This window comes from Macrobrachium nipponense, chromosome 39 (assembly GCF_015104395.2).
Source record: "Macrobrachium nipponense isolate FS-2020 chromosome 39, ASM1510439v2, whole genome shotgun sequence".
Classification (NCBI taxonomy): domain Eukaryota; kingdom Metazoa; phylum Arthropoda; class Malacostraca; order Decapoda; family Palaemonidae; genus Macrobrachium; species Macrobrachium nipponense.
This window is the reverse complement of record NC_061099.1, coordinates 32,197,345-32,225,145: the sequence shown is the minus strand read 5'-3', so window position 1 is coordinate 32,225,145 and position 27,801 is coordinate 32,197,345. Positions and strand designations below refer to the sequence as shown.

The window sequence follows — 27,801 nt, the reverse complement described above, 5'->3', positions numbered from 1 at the left end:
AGAGAGCGCTCCTTTCATCCATTCTCCACGACACTGGAAGGTAAAGTTATCTTGATAACAGACTGTAATCCCTTTGCTGGGTAATCAGAAACTGTCGACTTTTAGTCACTTTATTACAACGAATTAATGAACGATTTACCATTTAAAGAACCGAAAATATCTTGTTAACTGATTTTCTTCCTGATACCCTTTATCAAAAAAAATTAATTAAATAAATAAATCTTCGCCCTCTAAGTGTGGCTTAGTCATTTTTTAAGACCTTCTGAATTAAGTCAAAACGATACAGGCAACGATTTCCAAGTGAATGAGATGTCTAAAACAAAAAAATGTATGTCATGAAGTATTCTGGTCAGATATTTTTTTTTCTAATTTTTAACACAACGGCTTTTTTCTTCTTCTTTTTTGCAGGTGTCAAGTTTAGTACAGTTTCTTTATGACAGATATTATTTTTCTTTACTTCATATATACATCATCTACGTCCTTACTTACAAACACTCACGCGAGCGTGGTGGTGTTGACAAGTCTGCTAATGCTCTCACATATCCTACAGAAAAGCTATTGGTTCCTTATTATGACACTGACAGACATCTACTGTTTTTCCTTATTAAGACAGTGACAAATAAAAAAATTTTCTTATTATGACAGTGACGGAAATCTACTGTTTTTCTTTGTTAAGACAGTGACAGAAATCTACTGGTTTTCCTTATTAAGACAGTGACAGAAAGCTACTGTTTTTCCTTATTATGACAGTGACAGAAATCTACTGGTTTTTCTCATTAAAACAGAAATCTGCTGGTTCTTTATCATGACAGTGGCAGAAATCTAATGGTCCTTTATTAAGACAGTGATGGAAATCTACTGATTTTCCTTATTATGACAGCGCCAGAAATCTACCGTTTCTCCTTTTTAAGACCGTGACAGAAAGCTACAGAAATCTATTGGTTCTTTATTAAGACATTGACAGAAATCTAAACTTTTTCCTTATTATGACAGTGACAGAAATTTACTGATTTTCCTTACTAAGACAGAAAGCCAGAAACATTACTAGGAAAAACGACGTCAACTTCTCATCATCGATGCGGTTCTTCAGCAACTCCTGGCGTCACCATTGTCGGCCGCTGTTTGTTTGCTTACTTCTTCCTTGCTCTTGAGTAGAGACCGCAGAAGCCCATGACGTGGAAGCTGAGGTACAAGACGAACATACTGATGAAGTCGTAGGGAAAATGCCACGGAACGAAGGTGTATTTTTCCATGACCTCGGCTCCTGTGGTCAAGCAGGGTACTCCCGGGGGGGCATCGCATGCTGGAAAGGATTGTGTTAAGCTTAGTAACTGTGAGCTTTCTAGAAAAAAAAGTATATCTTAGTCTTACCAGACCACTGAACTGACTAACAGCTCTCTCCTAGGGCTGGCCCGAAGGATTAGCTATTTTTTACGAGGCTAGCAACCAACCTAGCAACGCAACCTACAGCTTATTGTGGGATCCGAACCACATTACATCGAGAGAGGAATTTCTAATCACCAGAAATACATTCCTCTGATTCCACGTTGGCAGAGCAGGGAATCGAACTCGCAACCACCAAGTCAGTAGGCGAGCACGTAACCCACTCGTCCAACGAGGAAGTTTCTAGAATAGACTAGAATATAGAACTTAAACCAGAAACCAAGCGCTGGGACCTATGAGGTCATTCTGTGCTGAAAGGGAAATTGACAGTGAAAAGGTTTGAATGGTGTAACAGGAGGAAAACCACAAAGCAGTTGCACTGTGAGTCAATCGTTAGGAGAGGGTGGAAAGTAAGATGGAAGAGGCGACTATGAATGGAGGTAGAGTAAAAGGAACGAAAGTGGTTGCAGCTGACGGCCTAAGGGACGCTGCAAAGAACCTCAAGTAGTCCCTGCTACGCCCCTACGTAGGGGGTTAGTGCCGTCAGACGACCTCATGCGGTGCACTGTAGGCATTACTCAAGTTTCTCTGCAGCGTCCCTTCGGCCCTAACAGCTGCACCCACTTTCGTTCCTTTTACTGTACCTCATTTCATATTCTCTTTCTTTCATTTTACTGTCCACCCTCTCCTAACAATTTATTTTTAGTGCTACTGCTTTGAGGTTTTCCTCCTGTTACACCTTTCAAACTTTTTACTGTCGATTTCCATTTCAGCGCTGGATGACCTCATAGGTCCCAGTGCTTGGCCTTTAGCCTAAATTCTATTATATTCAACTTCACCTTATTAACAGGCTTCGGAAGAAATGCTTTTTAAAGTGACACTGTATGTAATCGTTAGCTTCATAACAATTCCACGAGGCATTTTCATTAATTGAATGATGACGCGAAGCTAATTTTCATTTTTATCATTTTAATTAGAAGGAAACGTTTTCATTAATTAAATTGAGAAACGAAGCTAGCTTTTATTTTAGTCATTTTACTTAGCAGAGACGAAGTAAAACTGACAAGTAGTGAGTTAATACTGTTCCTTCAGTAAGAGATTTATTCAAGGTGGTTATGTCGTCTCCTTCGGTACCAGTGTTTTTCAAGATGGTTATTCGTCGAGAACGTAAAAAAAAAAAAAAAAGCTACCTGCCTTTCTTTGACAGTGGCAGAAGAGTTCCCCCTTCATCGTGAACGTTTAAAAAGGACTTCACGAATCTACGTGAAGATTTATATTTCAAAATAACAAGTAATTATCGGAAGAAAGTTACTTACTGATGTTGGTCACCCCTTGCCATTGGGTGATTGTCAACGCCTCATTCGTGTACATAAACCACGAGAAGAACTTCACCCAGCTGATGTATTTCGGCATGGACCTGTTTTGGTTGAGAGATGGGAATAGCAGTTATATTAGTCTGACATACCTGCACAGATGCAGTTTTGTACCACATCACCAATGCAATGAATTTGCCTTTTTGATACCAGGCTTTGCTTTATTCGTCCATCAAGGTATATTTCTGTATTCTCATATTTCAACGATTTCCCATTTCCTCGGCGTTTCTCTTGACTGTGAATGTGTTCTTTAATACCCTACTGATGTATAAAAAAAAAAAAAGTGTGATCCGACCTCCAGCTTACTCGGGTACGTGCTAAAATCTATGGTCAAATAGAGCGTTGTTTCACCAACGGAAATTAAAATGAATACGCTATATTTTGTATCGAATAATTGTTCTGTACTGTTTAACATGCACGTTATTTATTCTTTTACAATTTCATCCTGATGAAGCAATCATAAATATCCTATCCTAAAATTCCTGTATCTTTAACTCAACGGGAAACACATTTTTCAGACTTTCGTGGACTTCCCTACCCCCCAACAACAAAGTAGTTCGTAGGCTTACTCCCGGAGTGAGCGAAAATATCAGAGTATGCTGTTTCTTTAAAGTAATCTCCAAACTTACGCTAGGTTGATGAAAAGGCCTCCAGAGATCAGCAAAACGACGTCGAAGGGGATTAGAAGGACCATGATGTACGGGATGCTCTCGAACATGGCCGAAAACATGGCTCCTAGAATGTGAAGGAGAAGTGTTTATCATCTCTCTCTCTCTCTCTCTCTCTCTCTCTCTCTCTCTCTCTTTAATGCAAATGGCTAAACGTCATTACTGTGATAATAATAATAACCTTTCTGGAAGAATATGAATGAATACTAAGGATTTTATCTGTGAACAAGTTGATGGGAAGCTATAGTACTACTATCGTTATTATAGATAGTACTACTAAAATATCAAGAGATTCTGTGATATATCATCATTATAGAATTAGTCCTATGTTGATCACCGAAGTAATCAATGCAATGAAGATGAACCTAGCTCAAGGTTTGAAAGCTTTTAATATCCATTAAAGACCATAAACTCACATACTATGTTATTGTGGACCTGCAACCAAAGTTAAGAATGATATCAAGACACAGTTGGAATGTTTATATAAAGGACCAGTTAAACTAGCGGCGTTTTTTTAGTCTGGAAAGGTGATAGAAAAAAAAAATATATAATATCACTTAAACGCAATGAAGAGCCCTAGGTGTACTCAAAGTTTCCAGTCGACTATAGATAATAAAGACAAGATAAAAATACGCCGAAGTTTCTTCTGTACAACGTATAATGCTCAATAAAACCATCATCTATGACCGGGCAGACCGGGCTCTGACCGGCACCGGCAGCTCTCCAGTTGCTCACCAGACGAGGCAGAGTGAGGGTGCGACCAAATGCTTTGGGGAAAGGGCTGCCAGATGCACGATCCATGGCGAACTTTAACCGCAAATAAAACAAAAACTATTGCAGATTCAAATCAACCGTGCATTTGATGTCTAGGCCAGTCCCTTACGACGCTCCTGATTGGCTGTTGATAAGCCAGTCAGAGGGCTGGAAACTGTCTCTTTCAAGAGTTCACATAGTAGGATGTGTATTCCACCTCTCTTGAGGGATACTTGTGAGAGATGTATCCCTCAAGAGAGGTGGAACATAGATCCTACCCATGTGAACTCTCGAGAGAGACTGAGGAGAGTTTCCAGCCCTGTGACTGGCTTATTAACATCCAATCAGGAGCGTCGTAAGGGACGCTCATCAGATGGACGGTTGATGTGAATCAACTATAGAAGGTTTTTTCCCTTTTGGACCAAATCTCACCGCAGGCGGAGGCTGTGTTCGCTGTGAAGATAATGATGAGCACCGTCATGAAGAATTGGTAGACGTGCTGCTGAAGGCCGACAATCCAGTAACACAGGGTCACGAAGATGACGGGGTCGACGACGAATCCAGGAATCTGCCGAGGGAAGGAAAAAAGGAAAAAGATTGACCAGTTGTTCTCAAATTTATCGTAAGGGCGGTGGGTTGGGTTTTTTAAAAGTATATACGTTTTCGCGTATTCACCTTCTAAATTGACGAAATCTCTGTCACAGGTAATGAAGATAGCTGATTCCCACAGAAGAAAGTGGAATTCGATTTGGAAAAGTACAATGCTTCGAATAACAGTGGTGATTCTATCATTAAGATTCTTACAATCACACTCATATTACTTTTACATTAAAAACGAACTGGGCGAATGAAATAAGAACTGTTAAAAGCGCTGACGAATTTCCCCCTTTAACTTAAGACGTAACTTATAGTTGCCAAGTACATGCAGACGACACAAAGCAGGCCCAGGTAGTGACATATAATCCTTGGTGGATTAGGAGCCAGCTGACAAGGAAATGCGCGGAAAACTGTTATTAGTGAATGCGTGCATATAAAATTCAGTGGGGAAACTGTCATTAGTGAATGCGTGCATATAAAATCCATGGGAAACTGTTAAACTGTTATTAGTGAATGCATGCATATAAAATCCATGGGAAACTGTTATTAGTGAATGCGTGCATATAAAATGCATCGGAAACTGTTATTAGTGAATGCGTGCATATAAAATGTATGGAAAACTGTTAGTAGTGAATATCTGGCATATAAAATGCATCGGAAACTGTTATTAGTGAACGCATGCTTACAAAATCCAAGGAAAACATTTGGAAGATATTAATTTTATTTAAATAGCAGACAAACGGTAATTAATGAGTGCTTGCATATAAAGTCCAATGAAAATTATTACTATTGAGTGCTTGTAAGTCATTTCCAAGGAAAACGGTAATTAGTAAGTGCTTGTATTTCAGTTATATAAAGGTTATTAGTAAATGCTTGAATATAATAAATCCCAAAGAAAACGGTAATTAGTGAGTGCTTGCATATCAGTCATAACGGTTTTTAGTAAATGCTTGTATAGAAATCCCAAATAAAACGGCAATTAGTGAATAACAGCTAATCATTGACAAAGAAAACGGAGATCAGTAAATGCTTGTATACAAATACCAAAGAAAACGGCAATTAGTGACTGACTGAGTATCGCTGACAAAGAAAACGGAGACTAGTCAATGTTAGCCTACCGATCCCAAGGAAAATAAATGACAAACGGAGTCGCAGACTTACCAGAGATAAGACTTTCGCTATGTAGTACGTGTCACAGCGGTAGATGCCGTTCTTGTACTCCCTGAGGAACAGCGGAAGCTCTTGAGGGAAGATGTTCAGCACCGCGTACACAGAAGGGAAGGTGTTTTCCGTGATGAAGATGAACAGCACACCCTGAATGTCTTGGATACCTGCTTGGTTGAGATACACCCCTGTGTAGCACACGCCGATCAAGATCGCCATTAGCTGTTAGGGAAAGGAAAGAGATTCATTCACCTTAGGTTTCGTATGAGGTGGGACTTTTTCGTCTTTTGTAACAACTAGGAATTATTCCATTCGAGACAGTGAATTATCAATCATTTATTATTTGTTTGCTTGCTATTTTTTGTGTTTGTCTAGTCATAACCATTTCTGGATGTGCCGTATTGTCTATGTATTTATCCATTGTTTCACTTTCTCTCTTGGCTTGTGTCTTTATCTATACATTCATCACGTTCTATATTTTCGTGATACATTTATACATACATATAAATATAATGTATATATGAGTGGTAAAAATTTTCTGTTACAACAGAATTCCATCCAATAAAAGGAGCCCACAAAAACGCCAAAATATAGATAGTAAGTATTACTGTATTTCAGAGACTGCTCTGTATCTCTTCAGAGAGAGACATAACAGTCTCTGAAATATAATATACTTACAGTCTATATTTTGGCGTTTTTATGGACTCCTTTTATTGGATGGAATTCTGTTGTAACAGAACATCTTTACCACTTATATATATATTACATATATGTATGTATATATATAATATACACACACACACACACACACACACACACATATATATATATATATATATATATATATATATATATATATATATATATATATACGTATATATATATATATATATATATATATATATATATATATCATTCAAGCTACAAATATCCTTTAATATCTAATTCGCCCTACCTCGGAATTATGATCAACTACAAAAATCTCCTTCGGTTAACATATATGAAAAATATATTAATTCCGAGGTAGAGCGAATTAGATATTAAAGGACATTTGTAGCTCGAATGATATAGATAGATAGATATATATATATATATATATATATATATATATATATATATATATATATATATATGACGCATGCGCGGATCGGTCCTAACATATGCCGTCAAACCATATTTCATGAAAACAGGTCGTATAACTGATCCACACCTGGGTCAATATCTATCTCAAATGACACCACCAGACAAATTACTGTCCTTCTATAACACTTGCGTATATTTTTTTAAGAGGATGATGAGGTATTTCATTTTCATGTCTCTCTCTCTCTCTCTCTCTCTCTCTCTCTCTCTCTCTCTCTCTCTCTCTCTCTCTCTCTCTCTCCATGTACTTATTCTGACTGTCTGTCAAGGTTAAGTGAAATGATGCAAAAGGTTTCAGAAAATTTGTCGTAGATATTCTTTTAACTGTTTATGTTGCTGTTATATATAAAATTAGGTATCAGAATACTCATGCCTGATATGGATAGTGATTCCACCAGCACCAGCAAGCCGTGATCCGGCCGACAGCTTACTCGGGGCGTGTGCTAAAATCTACGGTCAAATAGCCAGTTGTTTCACCAACGAAAATAGAAATAAATACTTTATGTTTCTTTAGAAATAATTGTATGCACTGTTTATCTGGCATATTATTTATTTTTTACATTTTCGTTCCAGTAAATAAATTATAAATAACCTATCGTAAGATTCCTGTATCTCTAATTCAACGCGAAACAACTTTTTCAGACCTTTATAGGCTTTCCTACTTCTCACCAAGTACAACCACACCTACAACAACGTAGTTTGTAGACTTACTCCCCGAGTGAGCGAAAATAAATAAGTAGTTAATAGATAAACAAGAGAAAGCTTGAAAACAGCCCCTTTGCTCAAGCCAAGCGCAGAGATTGTTGAAGCCTGTGTGCAAGATCTGGACTTGGTGAGAAATATCAGATGCAAGTTCCCTGGCAGTATGTATGAAAGTTCTGCTTGTGTGCTCATTATACACAATCATAGGGGACTCAAACACACGCATACTAAGTTGTGTCGTATCTATATATATATATATATATATATATATATACATATATATATATATATATATATATATGTGTGTGTGTGTGTGTGTGTGTGTGTGTGTGTGTGTGTGTGTGTGTGTGTAAATGAAACACCCATTCAAAATTGGCGAAATGGGACGCGTATAAATTCTAAATAAGAAAAGCTCATTGTCTAGAAAAAACCTTTATGAACGACAACAATGTACCTTCACCTAACCAGTTTCCGTTTGTTTCACAAACGCACAAACGTACGCATTTTAATTTACGAATATTCATCAAACAAAGATATTTTAATCTTCCATTCGTATGACAACTTCAGCTTACGATTTTCTGCAATGGGGCACGTATAAACTCTAAATAAGAAAAGCTCATTGTCTGAAAAAGCTTCATGAACGACAACAATGTTCTTTCACCTAACCAGTTTCCGTTTGTTTCCACAAACGCACAAGCATGCACATCTTAATTTACGAATATTCACCAACCAAAGATATTTTAATCTTCCATTCTTATGACAACTCCAACTTACGATTTTCTGCAAGATTCTGATTCCATGAACGTCCGGATTTCTGTACGAGTCCAACATTGATCTCCAGGTCAGCCAGTAGAGTTGAATCCACCAGTTGGGTAGCTGGCTGTAATTAGGGTCAAATTATTTGTAGTTAGCTGCAGTGGGGGGTCAAAATTAAGAATATCTTGGCTGTAATGGGGGTCAAATTAAGTATGTATTGACTGTAAAATGAGGGTCAAGCTAATTAGTTGTAATGGGCGTTCAAAACTGAGAATATCTTGGCTGCAATGGGGATCAAATTATTTCTAGTTGGCTATAATGGGGATCAAAATATTCCTTTTATACAAATTCAAGAAACACAAGTCAGATTAACGATATTGCCAGCTAAAAGTTAATGGTTAATTGTCAATGGATAGGCACTGGTTAGTTTCATTATATATATATATATATATATATATATATATATATATATATATATATATATATATATATATATATATATATATATATATGTGTGTGTGTATATATATATATATATATATATATATATATATATATATGTATATATATATATATAATTCAAGCTATCATGCATAGGGTTAGATATAAGCACACTAATCTAGGAATAACTTTATTTCTGCTTAAAATACAAACTCATGGTCATCCAGTAAGTTATGAAATTCGGGTGTTAGAAAACAAAATGAAATACGTATGTGTGTGTGTGTGTGCATAGAGATAACATCCCAATATACTGTATTCTATACCATATTGATAATAAGAGAAAGATAGCTTAAATATTAAATATTCATGACTATGCAGCAAAAAAGCTCAAGAAACTAGACTGGTGTAACCGACATAACTCAGCTTGAATGACTGATGTTCCATTTCAGTCATTCATTAGTAAAAAATATTCTTTTATTTTTATCTGGTTTGTTTTGTTTTTAGTACTTACGGTACGTTCTTCACTATGTTGACGATGGACTCCTGAAAAGAAGTTGACACGAAGTTAGGGCAGATTTCTCAGGAGAAATAATAATTAATATATCCGCGACAGGTTTCTGGATGATAGCAATTGAAATTTGTAATCCTGCTAAGGACAGAAATGAAGGTAGGGTCTGGAGAACAGTGATGATGATGATGATCAGATTAGGTTCTGTAGAACAGTGATGATAATGATATAATCTGTAGAACAGTGATGGTGATGATATTACCTTCTGGAGAACAATGATGATAATGATATTAGGTTCTGGAGGATGATGATGATGATATTATTTTCCGGAGAAAAGTGATGATAATGATACTAGGCTCTGGAGAGCAGTAATGATAATGATATTAGGTTCTGGAGAACAGCGATGAAATAATTAGGTTTTTTTTTTTTTTTTTTTTTTGGGAGAACAGTGATTATGAATAAGTTCGGAGACAGCGGATTATATGATATTATGCAAGAACATATGAATATATTAAGTTCTGGAGAACAATGATGATATGATATTAGGTTCTGGAGAACAGTGATGATAATGATATTAAGTTCTGGAGAACAATGATGATAATGATATTAGGTTCTCTGGAGAACAGTGGAGGTGATGACATTATCTTCTGGAGAACAGTGATTTTAATGATATTAGGTTTTGTAGAACAGTGATGATAATGATATTTGGTTCTGGAGAACAATGATGATAATGATATTTGGTTCTGTAAAACAGTGATGATAATGATATTAGGTTCTGGAGAACAATGATGATAATAATATTAGGTTCTGTCGAGGCAGAAACAATGATGATAATATATTTAGGTTCTGTTAAAACTGAATGATAGATATTTGGTTCGTTGAAACAGTGATGATAATGATATTAGTTCTTTGTAGGAAAACAATGATGATAAGATATTTGGTTCTGTGGAACAATGGATGATAAGATATGAGGTTGTGGAGAACAATGATGATAATGATATTTGGTTCTGTAGAACAGTGATTTTAATGATATTAGGTTCTGTAGAACAATGATGATAATGATATTTGGTTCTGTAGAACAATGATGATAATGATATTTGGTTCTGTAGAACAGTGATTTTATTGATATTAGGTTCTGTAGAACAATGATGATAATGATATTTGGTTCTGTAGAACAATGATGATAGTGATAAATGGTTCTGTAGAACAATGATGATAATGATATTAGTTTCTGTAGAACAGTGATGATAATGATACTAGGTTCTGTAGAACAGTGATGATAATGATATTTGGTTCTGTAGAACAATGATGATAATGATACTAGGTTCTGTTAGAACAAAGTAGATTTTATTGAGGTTAGGGTTCTCGGTAGAACAATGATGATAATGATATTTGGTTCTGTAGAACAGTGATTTTATTGATATTTAGGTATCTGTAGACAATGATGATATGCTATTTGGTTCGGGAAACAATTGATGATTTTAATGATATTATTTGGTTCTGTAGAACAGTGATGATAATGATATTAGGTTGTGGAGAACAATGATGATAATGATATTTGGCTCTGTAGAACAGTGATTTTAATGATATTAGGTTCTGTAGAACAATGATGATAATTGATTTTAAGTTTGGTCGTTAGAACAGTGATTTTATTGATATTAGGTTCTGTAGAACAATAATGATAATGATATTTGGTTCTGTAGAACAATGATGATAATGATATTTGGTTCTGTTAGGAACAATGATGTAAGATATTAGCGTTGTGCGAGGAACCAATGGATGATAATGATTATTTGGCTCTGAGAAACAGTGATTTTAATGATAACTAGGTTCTGTGAGAACAAATGATGAAATGAAATTTGTTTTGTAGAAAAATGATGATAAGATATTCCGGGTTCTCGATAGAACAATGATGATAATGATATTAGGTTCTGGAGAACAGTGATGATAATGATATTAGGTTCTGTAGAACAGTGATGATAATGATATTAGGTTCTGGAGAACAATGATGATAATGATATTAGGTTCTGTAGAACAGTGATGATAATGATATTAGGTTCTTGAGAATGGATGATAATAATGAAATTATAATCTGGAGAATAGTGATGATAATGATGTTAGGTTCTATAGAACAGCATTGATAATGATATCAGGTTCTGGAGAAACAGTGATGATAATGATATTAGGCTGTGGAGAATGATGATAAAGATACTAGATTCTGTAGAACAATGATGGTAATGATATCAGGTTCTGGAGAACAGTGATGATAATGGTATAAACTGCAGAACAGTGATGATAATGATATAATCTATAGAACAGTGATGGTGATGATATTAGGTTCTGGAGAACAGTGATAGTAATGATATTAGGTTGTGGAGAACGACGATGATAATGATACAGTAGTGATAATGAGGCAAATATCATCACATAGTTATCTGGGAGACCTCCGATTAGGTAAGCGCATATTTCGGACTATAAATAAATAATAATAATAATAATAATAATAATAATAATAATAATAATAATAATAACTGTTAAATAGAATGGCAGAATTAAGCGAGTTGATTTTATATATTGTTTTTTTCTATTTTCCTTACAATTCGCTTCTCAGGCTCAGCGATGTTTCTGAGTAACTGACCAATATTCATATTGGGAATTTTCAAAAATCATAAATGCTGAAGGTAATCTTTTATTGGAAAAGGATATCAGGTCCAGGTCAAGCAGGGGTCGTCGTCAGTGCTGGTATTATAATAATAATTCTCCTTGACCCTTGGCGTAACTGAAATTGTTCACATAAGAAATGATAATGATAATAATAATAATACTGCTCCTTGACGTAACTGAAATATTTCACGCGTACAATTGACAAATCCTCTATGAGTGTAAGTTTACAATGAAGAGCATAAAGCGGTGGTTCCCAACCTGTTGTGTATTTTTAAGGGGGGGGGGCCCGCCAATTCGATAATGTTTATTCAAAGTTAATGTCCTTTTAGGCTTCCTCAAACAGCGACAGTGTGGAAGAGTTGAAAAGAGAGCTAGACAAAATTATTAGGACGCTGTGAATGCACAGTAAAACCTGCTCCTACAGGTAAGTGAGCGCACGATGTCTCCTCGGGTAGACTAACAAGTCTTTGAGACATCCTAATCCTTGTAACTCCTATAAGAATTATAGATCACAACAGAGGGCACAGGATTTGAGAGGTGATTAGGGTGGGAACATGTCCCCCCCCAAAAAAAAAAATTGGAAACCACTGGCTATATGAAGAATGTACGCAGTGTCTTGTCTACATTAACACTGATTTACGTACAATGTTGGAGTTAGGGTGCGTTGTCATATATGCTGTCTTTTAGAATAACTGTAGGTATAAATGTGCGTTGTCTGGACTTACCGTGCTTGTGCTGGATGAGGCGAATCCAAAGGCCCCGTTATAGGGCATAGGTTTCTGTTTGGAAAAGATAGAAATTATTGCTGTAGTAGTTTTTTTTATGTATCAAGGCTGGATATAGTATGTGTTGTATTCAGGCTTCCTCCTTACAAGGAGTAACATGCAATTGTGCGGTTATTCTCACTCATAAACTGCTGCTTCGGAATTGGTCAAGTAAGGAATCTGTGAAGGGATTGGACGTCAGATAAGGAATCTGTGAAGGGATTGGAGGTCAGGTAAGGAATCTATGAAGGGATTGGACGTCAGGTAAGGAATCTGTGAAGATATTTAGGTAGTTTACCCTATTCGTGGTTAGGTCTTGTGATTGTATAAAGACTTTTTAAGAGAATCCGTTTCAAATGAGCATGTAGAGAAAAAAAATAAAGAAATGCTTGGAAGTATGAACCCATAACGGGAAGCCTTTGGAAAACACTCATTTTTGGGACAGTTTTATATCACTGATACCTTCTAATTTATTTTTTTTTAGCATGAAGAGAAAATTTATTATCTGTCAATTGCAGGAGATAAACGTCAACTACGAAACTTTCTCGAAAATTTCGTTTGAATGAAATGTATTTTTCACATGCAAATCTGCATGCAGATATTCCTTGCCGTTCACTTCAAACATCGTACAGATAGAAAATGGCTTATTCTTGAGCTATGAGGAATTTAGTGAGAGGTCGTACTACAGTAGATTCACATCAGCCGTGCAGTTGACGTACAAACCAGTCCCTTACGACGTTCCTGATTGGATGTTGATAAGCCAATGACAGGTTTGGAAACTCTGTCTCTCGAGAGAGTTCACATAGGCAGGATGTATGTTCAACCTCTCCTGAAAGACGTATATTTCAGGAGAGATGGAACATACATCCTGCCTATGTGAACTCTCTCGAGAGACGGAGAGTTTCCAGCCCTGTGATTGGCTTATCAACAGCCAATCAGGAGCGTCGTAAGGGACTGACCTAGACGTCAAATGAACGGCTGATGTGAATCTACTTATAGTTTGATTAATCACTGTCTAATTTACCATTAGAACGGCCTTTTGTATACTCAATAAATTCATGTAGGTCATCTCCTGGAACTGAGGGAGTCAGACTTTACAAGCAACAAGATACTGTCAGGGAGGAAACTCACAACTAACTTGTGACTATCAAAGAGGAAACTTAGAACAAAGTTGTAACTGACAGATAGGAAACTTAGAACAAACTCGTACCTGTCAGTGACAAAACTTAGAACAAACTCGTACCTGTCAGTGAGAAAACTTAGAACGAATTCGTAACTGTCAGAGAGAAAGCTTAGAACAAATTCGTAACTGTCAGAGAGAAAACTTACACAAATTCGTAACTTTTAGTGAGAAAACGTTAGAAAACAAACTCGTAACTGTCAGAGAAATAAAAAACTTAGGACAAACTCCGTAACTAGTCCAGTGAGAAAACTTAGAACAAACGCCGTAAACAGTTCAGTGAGAAAACTTAGAAACAAATCGTAAAACTGTCAGGAGAAAACTTAGAACAAAACGTCCGTAACTGATCAGCGAAAACTTAGAACAACCTCGTAAAACTGTTAGAGAAAAAATTAGAACAAACTCGTAACTTGTCCAGCGAGAACAAAACTTAGAACAAACTCGTAACTGTCAGAGAAAAAACTTAGAACAAACTCGTAACTGTCAGAGAGAAAACTTAGAACAAACTCGTAACTGTCAGTGAGAAAACTTAGAACAAACTCGTAACTGTCAGAGAAAACTTAGAACAAACTCGTAACTGTCAGAGAGAAAACTTAGAACAAACTCGTAACTGTCAGTGAGAAAACTTAGAACAAACTCGTAACTGTTTAGAGAAAAAACTAGAACAACTCGTACTGTCTGGGAGAAACTTAGAACAAACTCGTAACTGTCAGGAAAAACTTAGAACAAACTCGTAACTGTGCAGAGAAAACTTAGAACAAACTCGTAACTGTCGTGAGAAAACTTAGAACAACACTCGTAACTCCAAAGTCAAAGAAAAAAACTTAGAACAACTCGATAACTGTCAGCAGAGAAAACTTATGAACACTCCGTAACTGTCAGAGCACTTGAAAACTTAGAACAAACTCGTAACTGTCAGTGAGAAAACTTAGAACAAACTCGTAACTGTCAGTGAGAAAACTTAGAACAAACTCGTAACTGTCAGAGAGAAAACTTAGAACAAACTCGTAACTGTCAGAGAGAAAACTTAGAACAAACTCGTAACTGTCAGAGAGAAAACTTAGAACAAACTCGTAACTGTCAGGAAAAAAGAAAAAACTTAGAAACAAACTCGTAAACTGTCAGAAGAGAAACTAGAACAAACTCGTAACTGTCAGAGAGAAAACTTTAGAACAAACTCGTAACTGTCAGAGAGAAAACTCAGAACAAACTCCGTAACTGTCATAAAAAAACTTAGAAGCAAACTCGTAACTGTCATAAAAAAACTTAGAACAAATTCCGTGAAAAAACTTCAGAGAGAAAACTTTGAACAAACTCGTAACTGTCACAGAGAAACTTAGAACAAACTCGTAACTGCAGAGAGGAAAACTTAGGAACAAAAACTCGTTAACTGTCCAGTGAGAAAACTTAGAAACAAATTCGTAACTGTTAGAGAAAACTTAGGGACAAACTCGTATCAGTCAAAAGAAAACTTATGAACAAAACTCCGTAAACTGTCAGAGAGAAAAAAACTTAGAACAAACTCCGTAAACTTGGTCAGAGAAGAAAACTTAGAACAAACTTCGTAAACTGTCAAGTGAGAAAACTTAGGAACAAAACCTCGTAACTGCAGAGATAAAACTTAGAACAACTCGTAAACGTCAGAGATAAAACTTAGAAACAAACTCTACCAGTCGGAGAAAACTTAAGACAAACTCGTACCTGTTCAGTGAGAAAAACCGTTAGAACAAATTCGTACTGTCAGGAGAAAAACTTAAACAAACTCGTAACCTGTCATTGAAAAAAAGAAAAAAAAAAAAAAAATAAAACCTTAGAACAAATTCGTAAACTGCGAGAGAAAACTTAGAACAACCTCGTACTGTCAGTGAAAAAACTTATAAACTCGGTAAAACGTTCAGAGGAAACTTAGAACAAACTTCGTTACTGTCAGTGACAAAACTTACAAACTCGTACCTGTCAGTGATAAAACTTAGAACAAACTCGTAAATGTCCAGGAGAAAACTTAGAACCAAACTCGTAACTGTCCAGAAGAAAACTTATAACAAACTCGTAAAACTGTTCACAAGAGAAAACTTAAATAACAAACTCGTAACTGTCAGAGAAACTTAAATGACAAAACTTAGAACAAACTCGTAACTGTCAGAAGGAAAAATTAGAACAAACTCGGAACTGTCAGAAAGAAAACTTAGGAACAACTCGTAACTGTCAGAGAGAAAACTTATAACAAACTCGTAACTCCAGAGAGAAAACTTATAACAAACTCGTAAAACTGGCTTCAGAGGACTTTGAACAACTTCGTAACTGTCAGAGAGAAAACTTAGAACAAACTTGTAACACTCAGAAAGAAAACTCAGAAAGTTCTGCCCTCACGTTCCCTATCAACAATCGCAGACTTACACAGAGATAGTAGATATACGAATAAATAGATAGATAGATAGATAGATAGATAGATAGATAGATAGATAGACGGGCAGAGAGAATAATGCCGCCTCGTACCCCGGAATCGGTGTACTGGATGCTCATGTTGTCCTGGTACTGGATGATCAGGTCGATGTCCTTGGCGTAAGCAGACACGGCGAAGTTGTCACATATCCTCTTGATGCGCTCGCGGCTGCGCAATTCGTGGCCTGGTTGGACAGCCAGGGTGTGGATGAAGAAATCGGCTGGGTTGAAAGTCGACGGACATTTGTGGCCGAGGCTGGGGGGAGACGGAGAGAGGGAGGGACTGACGTGAGTGTGTGTTTAATTATAGAAAAATGAAAATTTTCACTATGCAGATCTGCGTCGTCGTTGAAATGGAACAACGATATGAAGACTTTTTTTTTTATGTCCTACAGCAAAAATCGTAAATCATATCTGGATTAAAAAAATAAAGACACACACACACACACACACACACACACACACATATATATATATATATATTATATATATATATATATATATGTATATATATATATTATTATTATATTATATATATATAATATATATATAGAGTAGAAGGAGAGAGAAGAGAGAGAGAGAGAGAGAGAGAGACGGAGAGAGAGGAGGAGAGAGGAGGAGAGAGAGAGGGGAGAGAGAGAGGAGAGAGAGAGAAGAGAGGAGGAGAGAGGATGAGAGAGAGAGAGAGAGAGAGAGGTATATAATTCGTAATTTAGTTTGATATTGCAACCCTACATTTTCTCATCTGTAAGGGTAGTCTTCTTGATATTTAAACAGTTATCCGGTAATTCATATCTGGATGGGAATATATATATATGAGGTGTATAGTTCGAATTTCGTTTTAATATTCCAACCCTACATTCTCGCATCTATAAAGGTAATCTATTTGATTTTTAATCTGTTATTCAGTAATGCCTATTTACGAATAAAAGTCGGATTTCCAGTACTTTATACGTATGTATATTCAAGTAATAAAAGTCCATACTTATGTAAGGTGTGTATTAAAAACTTGACAAGACTGGAGCTTTCATCTATACTTTGAACAGTAGACCTCCTCATCAGCCGATGAAAGGATAACGTCTTGTGAAATTTATGATACACAACCTACATAAGCGTGGACTTTCATTACTTAAAACATTCTAATCACGTGATTGTCAGTTTATATATATATATATATATATAATATATATATATATATATATATATATATATATATATAGATATATATATATATGTATCATTCCCGTGTTTCTATATTCATCCACTTATGAATAACGATTTTGACTGTCAGAATAAACACAGTTCTTTACATCGTGGTTCCACTACAACATTGCTGCATTGATTGATTATAATTTTATATATATAAATATACATTTGTTTATATATGTGTGTGTGTACGTGTGTGTGCACATGTGTATGTGTTTATGTGCGTGTGTGTTGGAATTTGTAGTGATCATTAAAGATTTCATCCACTCTTTGTATTACAATTTGGCATGTAAATTCTAATTTTGCATTTTCAGGAAACCTTCACGTACAGACATACATACATCTATATACATTTGTTTTGATAGACAGACAGGTAGATAAATAGATTGCAATCATACATGCTTGAGAGACGCTTTTGCTTTATGCATCTCCTTGACTTTAGCAGTGCTTCAAAAATATCCAAAAAATAATATTTTTGTCTTATGATCCCTTAACCAACTCCACTCCTACATAAAGTGACTGTTTCGAGATTAATTTTCGGGTTTAATTGTAATGAGTAGTTCCTTGTTTGCGTTACTTATTGTCATGGAAAACATTTTTATGTTATTTTCAGTTCATTCTACGTTAAGAGTAAGAACGTATTATAAGCCTAAAGTTCTTGGAGCAGAAGACTGTTAAAATAGAAAACAAAAAAGTTATATTTAATTTATGTTATTTTCAGTTCGTTCTATGTTAAGAGTAAGATCGTAAAATAAGCCTAAAATTCTTGGAGCAGAAGACTCTTAAATTCAAAAAAATTCAGCTAAGGTATTTTTGTGTATTTTCAATCAAGCGATGTCATGAAGAGATAGAAAGATATACTATTTCGCGCATGCAATACATACGTATACTTGCGTATATATTACATTCTTCCAATCACACTGATCTTCCTATACACGGCACTGCGTATTCATTCATATAATCTACCAATCCACCTAGTGACCTGTTCAGTCCATCTATCTATCACCACACTCCCAAAAACCGAAGGAAATTCCTGACCCATCAAGGAATTCCAAGGCGCCCGAGGAGGACCCCATGTAGGCCAGACGTCCTTCAGCCAGGAGGAGCAGCTTGTCGAACATCATGTAGACCTCCGTGGACGGTTGGTGGATGGTGCAAAGGATGGTCTTGCCCCTGGCTGCCATCTCCTTCATCATCCTGACGAGTTTTCTGGCGTTGTAGGAGTCGAGTCCCGTGGTCGGCTCGTCGCAGAATAGGAGCGGAGGATCCGTCAGGATCTGTATACAGAGCAGAGGCGGCTAAACGTCCGGTTTGATAGAAAGGAAATGAATATGATTTTTTTTATGTCATTTATATAGATTTTTGGCATTACGCCAAGCGCTGGGGCAACTAAGGCCATTCAGCGCTGAAACGGAAATTGACAGTATAAAAGTTTTGATAGGTGTAACAGGAGGAAAACCTCAAAGCAGTTGCACTGTGAAACAATAATTGTTAGGAGAGGGTGGACAGTAAGTTAGAAAAAAAGAGGAATATGAACGGAGTTACAGTAAAAGGAATGAAGGCAGTTGCAGCTATAAGGGGCAGAAGGGACGCTGCAAAGAACCTTCAGTAATGCCTGCATTACACCGAATGATAGAAAAAAAGAGAATATGAACGAACGGAGGTACAGTAAAAGGAATGAAAGTAGTTGTAGCTATAAGGGGTCTAAGAAGGGACGCTGCAAAGAACCTTGAGTAATGCCTACATTGCGCCGAATGAGGCGCACTGACGGCACTACCCTCCTATAAATTGCAATAAACGGAAAAGCACTCCTCCTCACCTCTGTAGCGAAGGCCAGTCGCTTCCTCTCTCCTCCCGAAAGAGACTTGGAGTAACCAGGGACGCCGATGCGGGAGTCCTGCACCTTCAGGAGCCCCAGTTCCTTCATGAGTTCCTGCACACGAGCGTTGCGCTCGGAGCCCGACAGCCGTTTGTCCATGCGAAGGCGAGCCTGTCGAAGGAGGGATTATATTACTGGCGTTTGTCAGCCCTCTACTCATATGCAACAAACGTACTACTACAGACACCGTAGGGGTGTACTGCCGTCAGCGCACCCCGCTGGGTGCACTGTAGGCATTACTAAGTCCCCGTCCACACGGTCGAGAACTTCGCTCGACGAACTCTTCTCGATGTGGCCTAATTTCTATATTCTATTCTGCAACCATGCAGCGTATATAGATGCGCATACCTTCCACCAACTGGTGATTTACATACGGCAAATACGAGAACTTATACATCCACCAAAACCGTATTTTTTGTAAATCGAGCTAGTTCCTCGTTGGACGAGTGGTTAACGTGCTCGCCTACCGATTCGGTAGTCGCGAGTTCGATGATTCCACGCTCTCCCAACGTGGAATCAGAGGGATGTATTTCTGGTGATTAAGAATTAATTTCTCGATATAATGTGGTTCGACTTCCACAAAAAGCTGTATGTAGGTCCCGTTGTTAGGTAAGCAATTGATTCCTAGCCACGTAAAAAAAATCTAATCCTTCTTCGGGCCAGCCCAGGAGAGAGCTGTTAATCAGCTCAGTGGTCTGGTTAATCTAAGATATAGCTACTTAACTCTTTTCAAAGTCGAGAAGCTGTAGGTCCCATTGTTAGGTAACAGTTGGTTCCAAGCCACTTATAAAAATCTAATCCTTCTTCAGGCCAGCCCAAGGAGATGAGCTGTTAATTAGCTCAGTGGTCTGGTTAAACTCTTTTCAAAGTCGAGAAGCTGTAGGTCCCATTGTTAGGTAACCAGTTGGTTCCTAGCCACGTAAAAAAAATCTAATCCTTCGGGCCAGCTCTAGCCTAGGAGAGCTGTTAATCAGCTCAGTGGTCTAGTTAAACTAACATATACTTGGGCTAGCCCTAGCAGAAGAGCTGGCAATTAGCTCAGTGATCAGGCTAAACTAACATATACTTGGGCCAGCCCTAGCAGAAGAGCTGGTAATCAGCTCAGTGATCAGGCTAAACTAACATATACTTGGGCCAGCCCTAGCAGAAGAGCTGGTAATCAGCTCAGTGATCAGGCTAAACTAACATATACTAGGGCCAGGCCTAGCAGAAGAGCTGGTAATCAGCTCAGTGATCAGGCTAAACTAACATATACTTGGGCCAGCCCTAGCAGAAGAGCTGGTAATCAGCTCAGTGGTCTGATTTAAACTAAGATATATAGCTACTTAACTCTTTTTTTAAAAGTCGAGTAAAGACCCACTTACCATGAAAGTGAGATGTTCTTTGACGGTCAGGGATCCGACGAATATGTCGTCCTGGTGGACGTATCCGGAAAGAGAGTTCATAGACTGGTTAGCCCGGTGGCCGTTGACAAGTATGTCTCCGTCCACCACCATTTCTCCTGGGGTACGATGGGCCAATGCATTCATGAGCGTTGATTTGCCAGCACCACTACAAAAAATCAATCAATCAATAAAAAAATAAATAAAATAAAATAAAAGAAAAATTAGAAAATTCTTAGATTAGAAATCATCTCATTTTTTTAGCGCCTCAGTGGCGTGATCGGTAAGGTCTTCTTGGCCTGCCACCTCGGTCGGTGGCTCGCGAGTTCGATTCTCTTGGGCATTCCGTTAAACGATCAGAGATATTTATTATTTCTGGTGATAGAAGTTCACTCTCGACGAGGTTCGGAAGTCACGTTAAACCCATTGGTCCCGTTGCTGGATAACCACTGGTTCCATGCAACGTAAAAACACCGTACATACAAAAACAAACAAAACAAAGTAACATTTTTTCTTTCAAACGCGTAAAAATTAAAAAATTATTTTGGCGAAAAACAACGTACATACATACATACATACATACATACATACATACACACATACATACATACATACCCAATGTAGCACGTAGGAACGCGTATACTTGAGAATATCCTTAAATGCACGGTAGAAAGGTATATATGAAACAAGAACTTGGAACAAGTAGTACTTTCGTAGCATATACTACGAAAGTACTTGTTCTAAGTCCCGGTTTCACTTACCTTTCTACCGTGGATTTAAGGATACATGCGCACATGCATACATCCATACACACAGACCAGCAATTCTCAATAGCCTTACATTTGTGTGCAACTCCTTTTCACCCAACATGACTGTCTGTAGCAACGTACACGCCATCATCATGACCTACATACAAAAAAAAGACATCCGTGCATTTCACGTGTGTCCCCTTCCAAGTTGAGATCAGCATACAAGTACTATAATCACAGACAAACTTCTGACGCAGTGTCAGATTTACAAGGTCTTAAGTGAAATATATACGAAGTGAGTGACCAACGATAGATGCATTCCTTTGTTTGTGGCTATTAGAACGCCGGGCTGTCATTCAAAATGATTGGCAGGCGGCTGCATGGCTTCCTCCTAGGTCGGTTCATAGAGCCCAGGCCGAAACGATATAACGATCGAGATTCTATAGATAGAAAGAGCGAACGATCAATCGTATATATATATATATATATATATATATATATATATATATATATATATATATATATATATATATATATATATATATATATATATATATATATATATATAGATATATATATATAATATATAGATATATATATATATATATATATATATATATATATATATATATATATATATCTATATACTATATATATATATATATGATATATATTATATATATATATGGTGTCCATAAAGCCCCAATACCATTCTGAGCAATAAATACTTGAAATGGTACTGGGACTTCATGGACACACTGATTGAAGGTCTGACTGGTGCGGTGGTAGAAGTTATAATTTGAATTACATCGCTTTATGACTGAATGAAAGTAATTCTGATACAGTCAAAACACATCTGTGGATTATTACAAGGTTTGTAGTGGGAGGAGTTTAAAATGAAATCATACGTCTGACAGCGCCTGGGAAAAAAAAAGGTGGAGCGTCAGGTGAAAAGTGACAGTTAACCCGAAATGACGTAGGAAAAGGTGACGTAATAAACGAAAATTTCACTTGTTTTGTCCATGTTTGTCTGTCTGTCACGGGGTAGGAGTTTGATTTTGAGTTATAAACGTTTCGGAGAAGCTATTTTGAACCATTATTGAAGAATTGAAGGGTTATTTCCATTACTTTCAATTCCGTTGGAATACATGGTGTCCATAAAGTCCCAGTACCATTACAAGCAACAAATACTTGCAAAAGATAGTGTTTACTTTAATCGAAAATACCTATGAATTTTTATTATCTTACCTGGCTCCCATGAGTGCTACCAGGCTGCCTGGTCGCACAGCACCAGAAACTGCAAAGGAAATTAAATTAGATTATATACAGTATATGTATATATATATATATATATATATATATATATATATATATATATATATATATATATTCCACAAAACTTAAACAATATATGATTTTTGTGTGGGGGGGGGGATTGGAACCTGACGGTAGTTAAGGTGTGGGGGGGGGGGCGGGGGGGGGGGGGGCGTTGGTTGTGTTAGGAATACAAACATTATTGGGTCCTGGTTAGAAATACCAGACATTACTGGGGCCTGGAGAGGCAGGAATACAAACCTTATAGGGACCTGAGTAGGAATACAAACATTATTGGAGCCTGGGTGGGAATACAGTATTGGGCCCTGAGATAGGAATACAAACATTATTGGAACTTGATTTACGAAGACAAAAATTGCTGGGCCCTGGGTATGAATACAAACATTGTTGGAACCTGGTTTAGGAATACAAACATTATGGGGACGTGGGTATTAGGGTATGTCAACCACACTCACCGCTATTGAGAACCCTCTTGAAGGGCTTGTGACCCTTCGACTTCTTGTACCAGGCTTTCTTCTGGGGCACGTACACGTTCAGGTCACGCCAGGTCAGAGTAATGCCCTCTTCGATGGGTTTCCAGGTGCCGTAGCGGGACACAGGGTGTTTCACCAGTTCGATGCCCGACTGTAAACAAGGGGAGAAAAAAGTAGTTCGGAGTTAGTTCTCATATATGTTAGAACATATGATTGCAGCATTGGTAAAGTTCGTTTCTAACGGTGGCCATTTTTATTGAAGAAGAAGAAGAAGAAGAAGAAGAAGAAGTGGAGGAGGAGGAGGACCACGGTAAAAAATAGATCGCTCTCTGCCTCATTTTCCCAGTATTACTTCAAAGAAATATGGGGAGGGATTGAGGACTCAACTTTATTTCTCTCATTCATTGAGTTCTCTCTTCTCTCTCTCTCTCTCTCTCTCTCTCTCTCTCTCTCTCTTTCTTTTCTCTTTCTCTCTCTCATTTTCCCAGTATTACTTCAAAGAACTATGGGGAGGAATATTAGACTTCCATTGAGTTCTCTCTCTCTCTCTCTCTCTCTCTCTCTCTCTCTCTCTCTCTCTCTCTTTCTCTGCTCTTTCTCTCTCTCATTTTCCCAGTATTACTTCAAAGACTTAAGGGGAGGATCATTAGACATCCAGTGAGTTCTCTCTCTCTCTCTCTCTCTCTCTCTCTCTCTCTCTCTCTCTCTCTCTCTCAGTATTTCCCGATTCAAATACGCTCTTTTTGTCAAATCCGTGTCAGTTGACTGATATGCTCTTTAATATCCATTGTTTAGTTATGTCCGGTTCTATATATATATATATATTATATATATATATATATATATACATATATATATATATATATATACATATATATATATATATATATATATATATATATATATATATATATATATATATATATATATATATATATATATATATATATATGAAAAAGGGACTTTCTTGAACAATAGGCGTCCACTTATATTATAGAAGAAGAGTAAAGCCGTGTCTCAGTATTGCAGGCAAATGTAATAGTATACCTGACCTCGGTAATCCAATATCGCTGGAAGAAGTCACGCATAATCTCTCTCTCTCTCTCTCTCTCTCTCTCTCTCTCTCTCTCTCTCGCTCGCCTCAGTGGCGTGGTTGGTATGGTGTTGGCGTCCCACCTCGGTGGTCGCGAGTTCGATTCTCGGTCATTCCATTGAGGAGTGAGAGATGTGTATTTCTGGTGATAGAAGATCACTCTCGACGTGGTTCGGAATTCACGTAAAGCCGTTGGTCCCGTTGCTGAATAACCACCACTGGTTCCATGCAACGTAAAAACACCATACAAACAATCTCTCTCTCTCTCTCTCTCTCTCTCTCTCTCTCTCTCTCTCTCTCCTATTCTGTACAGTGATAAATGATTCATCCATGAACAAAACCTTGAAATCCCTGACAGGTTTGTCACGCAAGAGGTAGACTTAAGCTCCGAATAGGAGTACTAAATCCCATGTAACTCGTCGTGTGGCAAGGATACTGCCAGATCTCGACCGTTTATGAAAAATGGCCGTTACGTCAGAAGGAGTTACAAGGAGTTACAAGGATTAGGATGTCTCATCAAAGACTTGTTAGTCCATCCTAAGAGGAGACATTATTGTGTGCTCACGGAGTCGATGCAGCACAAGCGATGTAACTTGGTAGTGCTAGGAGAGAGAGAGAGAGAGAGAGAGAGAGAGAGAGAGAGAGACAGTAGGAATAAATCTGGTCTGGAATATTTGGTCAGGTAGAAAGCTTTTTTTTACTAGTCACCGTATCATAGGAAATACTACGGAGGTCAATAATTACCGATATGAGCTAAAAGAATGACACTTGACTGTTATGTTATGTTATGTTATAGAGACGATATTATTATTATTATCTCAGCATTTATTCATTAATTAACAAAAAAAATTCCAACGAGCGTACATTTGCTTATGCATCTAAAAATGCTGTGCATAGGGAAAATCTTTATACGTGGCTAGAGAGAGAGAGAGAGAGATTACTCCTTTATGAGAAAGTTGGATAGAACTTTAAGAAGGAAATGAAAGGATGATTTGACAATAAGAAACAAACCAGAAAATTTCACTTGTCATCATCTTAACAGGAGCCATTACAGATTTACTTATGGGAGAAGATCAAAATAATTAACGTGTGGGGGATTACGCGACTATAACGAGTTGGGATTATGTGAACCGTCAGTATATTTACCCTTAGGTCACCCTCTTAGAGAAACATAACAATGCTTTTTGAGAGACTAATACAGAACATTTTTGCATACTTATCTCTCTCTCTCTCTCTCTCTCTCTCTCTCTCTCTCTCTCTCTCTCTCTCTCTCTCTCTCTCTCTCTCTCTCTCTTAAAAGAAAGCTAGACAAAATCATTAGAACCCTGTGAATGAATAGTAAAAACTCGAGATAAGTGAGCACACGATGTCTCCTCGGATGGACTAACAAGTCTTTGATGAGACATCCTAATCCTTGTATCTCCTCTCTTTGTACTTATGAATGAATTTACAGGCGTTATTTTTATTAGAGAAATTCAAGCAAAGTGAAGGTTATAGTAATAGACTGATCGGGTTATATGAAAACCATTTAAAACAAATGAACCGCGCGTTTTCATACCAATTTGCCTCCACCCTCTAGCCTGGGTAGTTTTGAAGACCTGACGGACAGAACAGACATAGAGCTGCCCCAAGAGTTTTCTTTTAAAGAAGACTATGAAGTCAACTCAAACACGTCTTGAACGGCTTCATTTGCTTAAGTACAATTGCTATATAAAAGAGATTTAACAACCTCTCTATCAACACAAGCGTGGACATACTTGCTTGCGTGTCTTTGTTGCGTAAGTGACGTACAAATGAATATACACGTGCGTAGGTATACGTACAAATAAACATATACGCGTGTAGATATACGTACAACGGAACCCGCAACGGCCTTCATTTTTCCTCATGTCAAAAAGTCAAAAAGGGGCGTATTCTACAATGTTAAGAATGAAAATTAATTTCAATTCATCCTACCCACTACGCATATATGCAAATAAACATACACACGCTTAGATTTACAACGAAACCTGCAATACCCTTCAATTTTTCCCCCTGTCAAAAAGTCAAAAAGGGGCGTTTTCTACAAAGTTAAGAATGAAAATAAATTCCAGTCCTTCCTACCCACTACGCATACATACAAATAAACATACACACGCGTAGATATACAACGAAACCTGCAATACCCTTCATTTTTCCCGTCAAAAAGTCAAAAAGAGGCGTATTCTACAAAGTTAAGAATGAAAATAAATGCACAAATAATCATACACATGCGTAGAGATACGCCGAAACCTGCAATGCCCTTCAATTTTTCCTCTTGTCAAAAAGGGGCGTTTTCTACAAAGTTAAGAATGAAAATGAACTCCAATCTCTCCTACCCATGCTTCCTTACCCCTGCATCGTCCGAATAGGAGTCACTGGCCGTCAGGAACTGGGCCGAGTCCATGAGAGAAGCCCTTTCATCTTGTTCGCCGGCGGTCAGCTCCCGGATGTACCTGAAGAAGGGGAGCCCCAGGGGGTCGGGGTTCCCAGTGATGAACTCGTCCGTCGGGAGAGATATCCGGCGGGTTTCGTCGCTGCTTCTCTGGCTGCCGATGTCACTCATTGTGTCACACTTAGATTTTTGTCTGTTTTTTCACAGTATTTATAGATATTTCTCTGAGTTGACTTAACTGTCCTGCTTATACAGTACTTTCTGTAGTGTGGTTTCCCGTTTTCTTTCAGTTGTGTTCTAATAGTATCCTGCCATTTTCTGAAAGAGACGAAAGGAATAGAAGACAGAGCTCTGAAAGGGACTACAGTTTAGCCGTTTTTGAGTAAAAACTCCAAATATATTCAAGGATGCTTACTACCACATTAATTCACTCCAGCCTCTTCACCAATATGTTCAAGGATTCACTTCAGCCTCTTCACCTAGATACCAGAAACACCGCTTTCGTCACAAACAGAAAAACTCCCAGTAAAGAACCTTTACTAACTTCAATGCTTTGCTCTCTCTCTCTCTCTCTCTTAGGAGGTTCTCCTGCTGCAGGAGATCTCTGGTAAGATAATTCTGCAGCGCCCCCCTTCCGTCCTCACCGAAGCAGCTCTTACAACCTGGAGCCAGGCGGAGGAGTCTGCAGCAAGAGGAGAGACAGATACTCTCTTTGGAGTCTCGTCCACCCACCTCA

General features: G+C 37.6%; 1 protein-coding gene across 4 annotated transcripts; it reads right to left on the bottom strand.

Moving 5' to 3' along the window:
• LOC135210277 (protein scarlet-like) lies at positions 1-27,801 on the bottom strand. 4 transcript variants are annotated; one of them, XM_064243146.1, is made up of 16 exons: positions 27,610-27,801; positions 27,024-27,383; positions 23,542-23,710; positions 23,000-23,048; positions 20,985-21,171; positions 19,561-19,731; positions 18,780-19,018; positions 16,590-16,791; positions 12,875-12,928; positions 9,489-9,520; positions 8,555-8,660; positions 5,936-6,160; positions 4,610-4,745; positions 3,386-3,491; positions 2,700-2,800; positions 4-1,303 (listed from the first exon to the last, which is right to left on the bottom strand). In XM_064243146.1, exons 2-16 carry the CDS (start codon positions 27,234-27,236, stop codon positions 1,131-1,133), a joined length of 2,163 nt encoding a protein of 720 aa, XP_064099216.1. In that variant the 5' UTR covers positions 27,237-27,383; positions 27,610-27,801; the 3' UTR covers positions 4-1,130. The 4 variants fall into 4 exon arrangements, with proteins under 4 accessions (XP_064099219.1, XP_064099216.1, XP_064099218.1 ...); XM_064243148.1 differs by having other exon boundaries at positions 27,710-27,791; XM_064243147.1 differs by having other exon boundaries at positions 27,481-27,616.

Bases quoted from the DNA above. Each gene is read 5' to 3' on its own strand.
- LOC135210277 (XM_064243146.1), bottom strand. From the start codon at position 27,236: ATGAGTGACATCGGCAGCCAGAGAAGCAGCGACGAAACCCGCCGGATA. The intron at 23,049-23,541 runs GTGAGTGTGGTT...TTTCCTTTGCAG, and splicing joins CAAGAGGGTTCTCAATAGCG to TTTCTGGTGCTGTGCGACCA. The intron at 8,661-9,488 runs GTAAGTACTAAA...CCCTAATTACAG, and splicing joins AACATAGTGAAGAACGTACC to CCAGCTACCCAACTGGTGGA.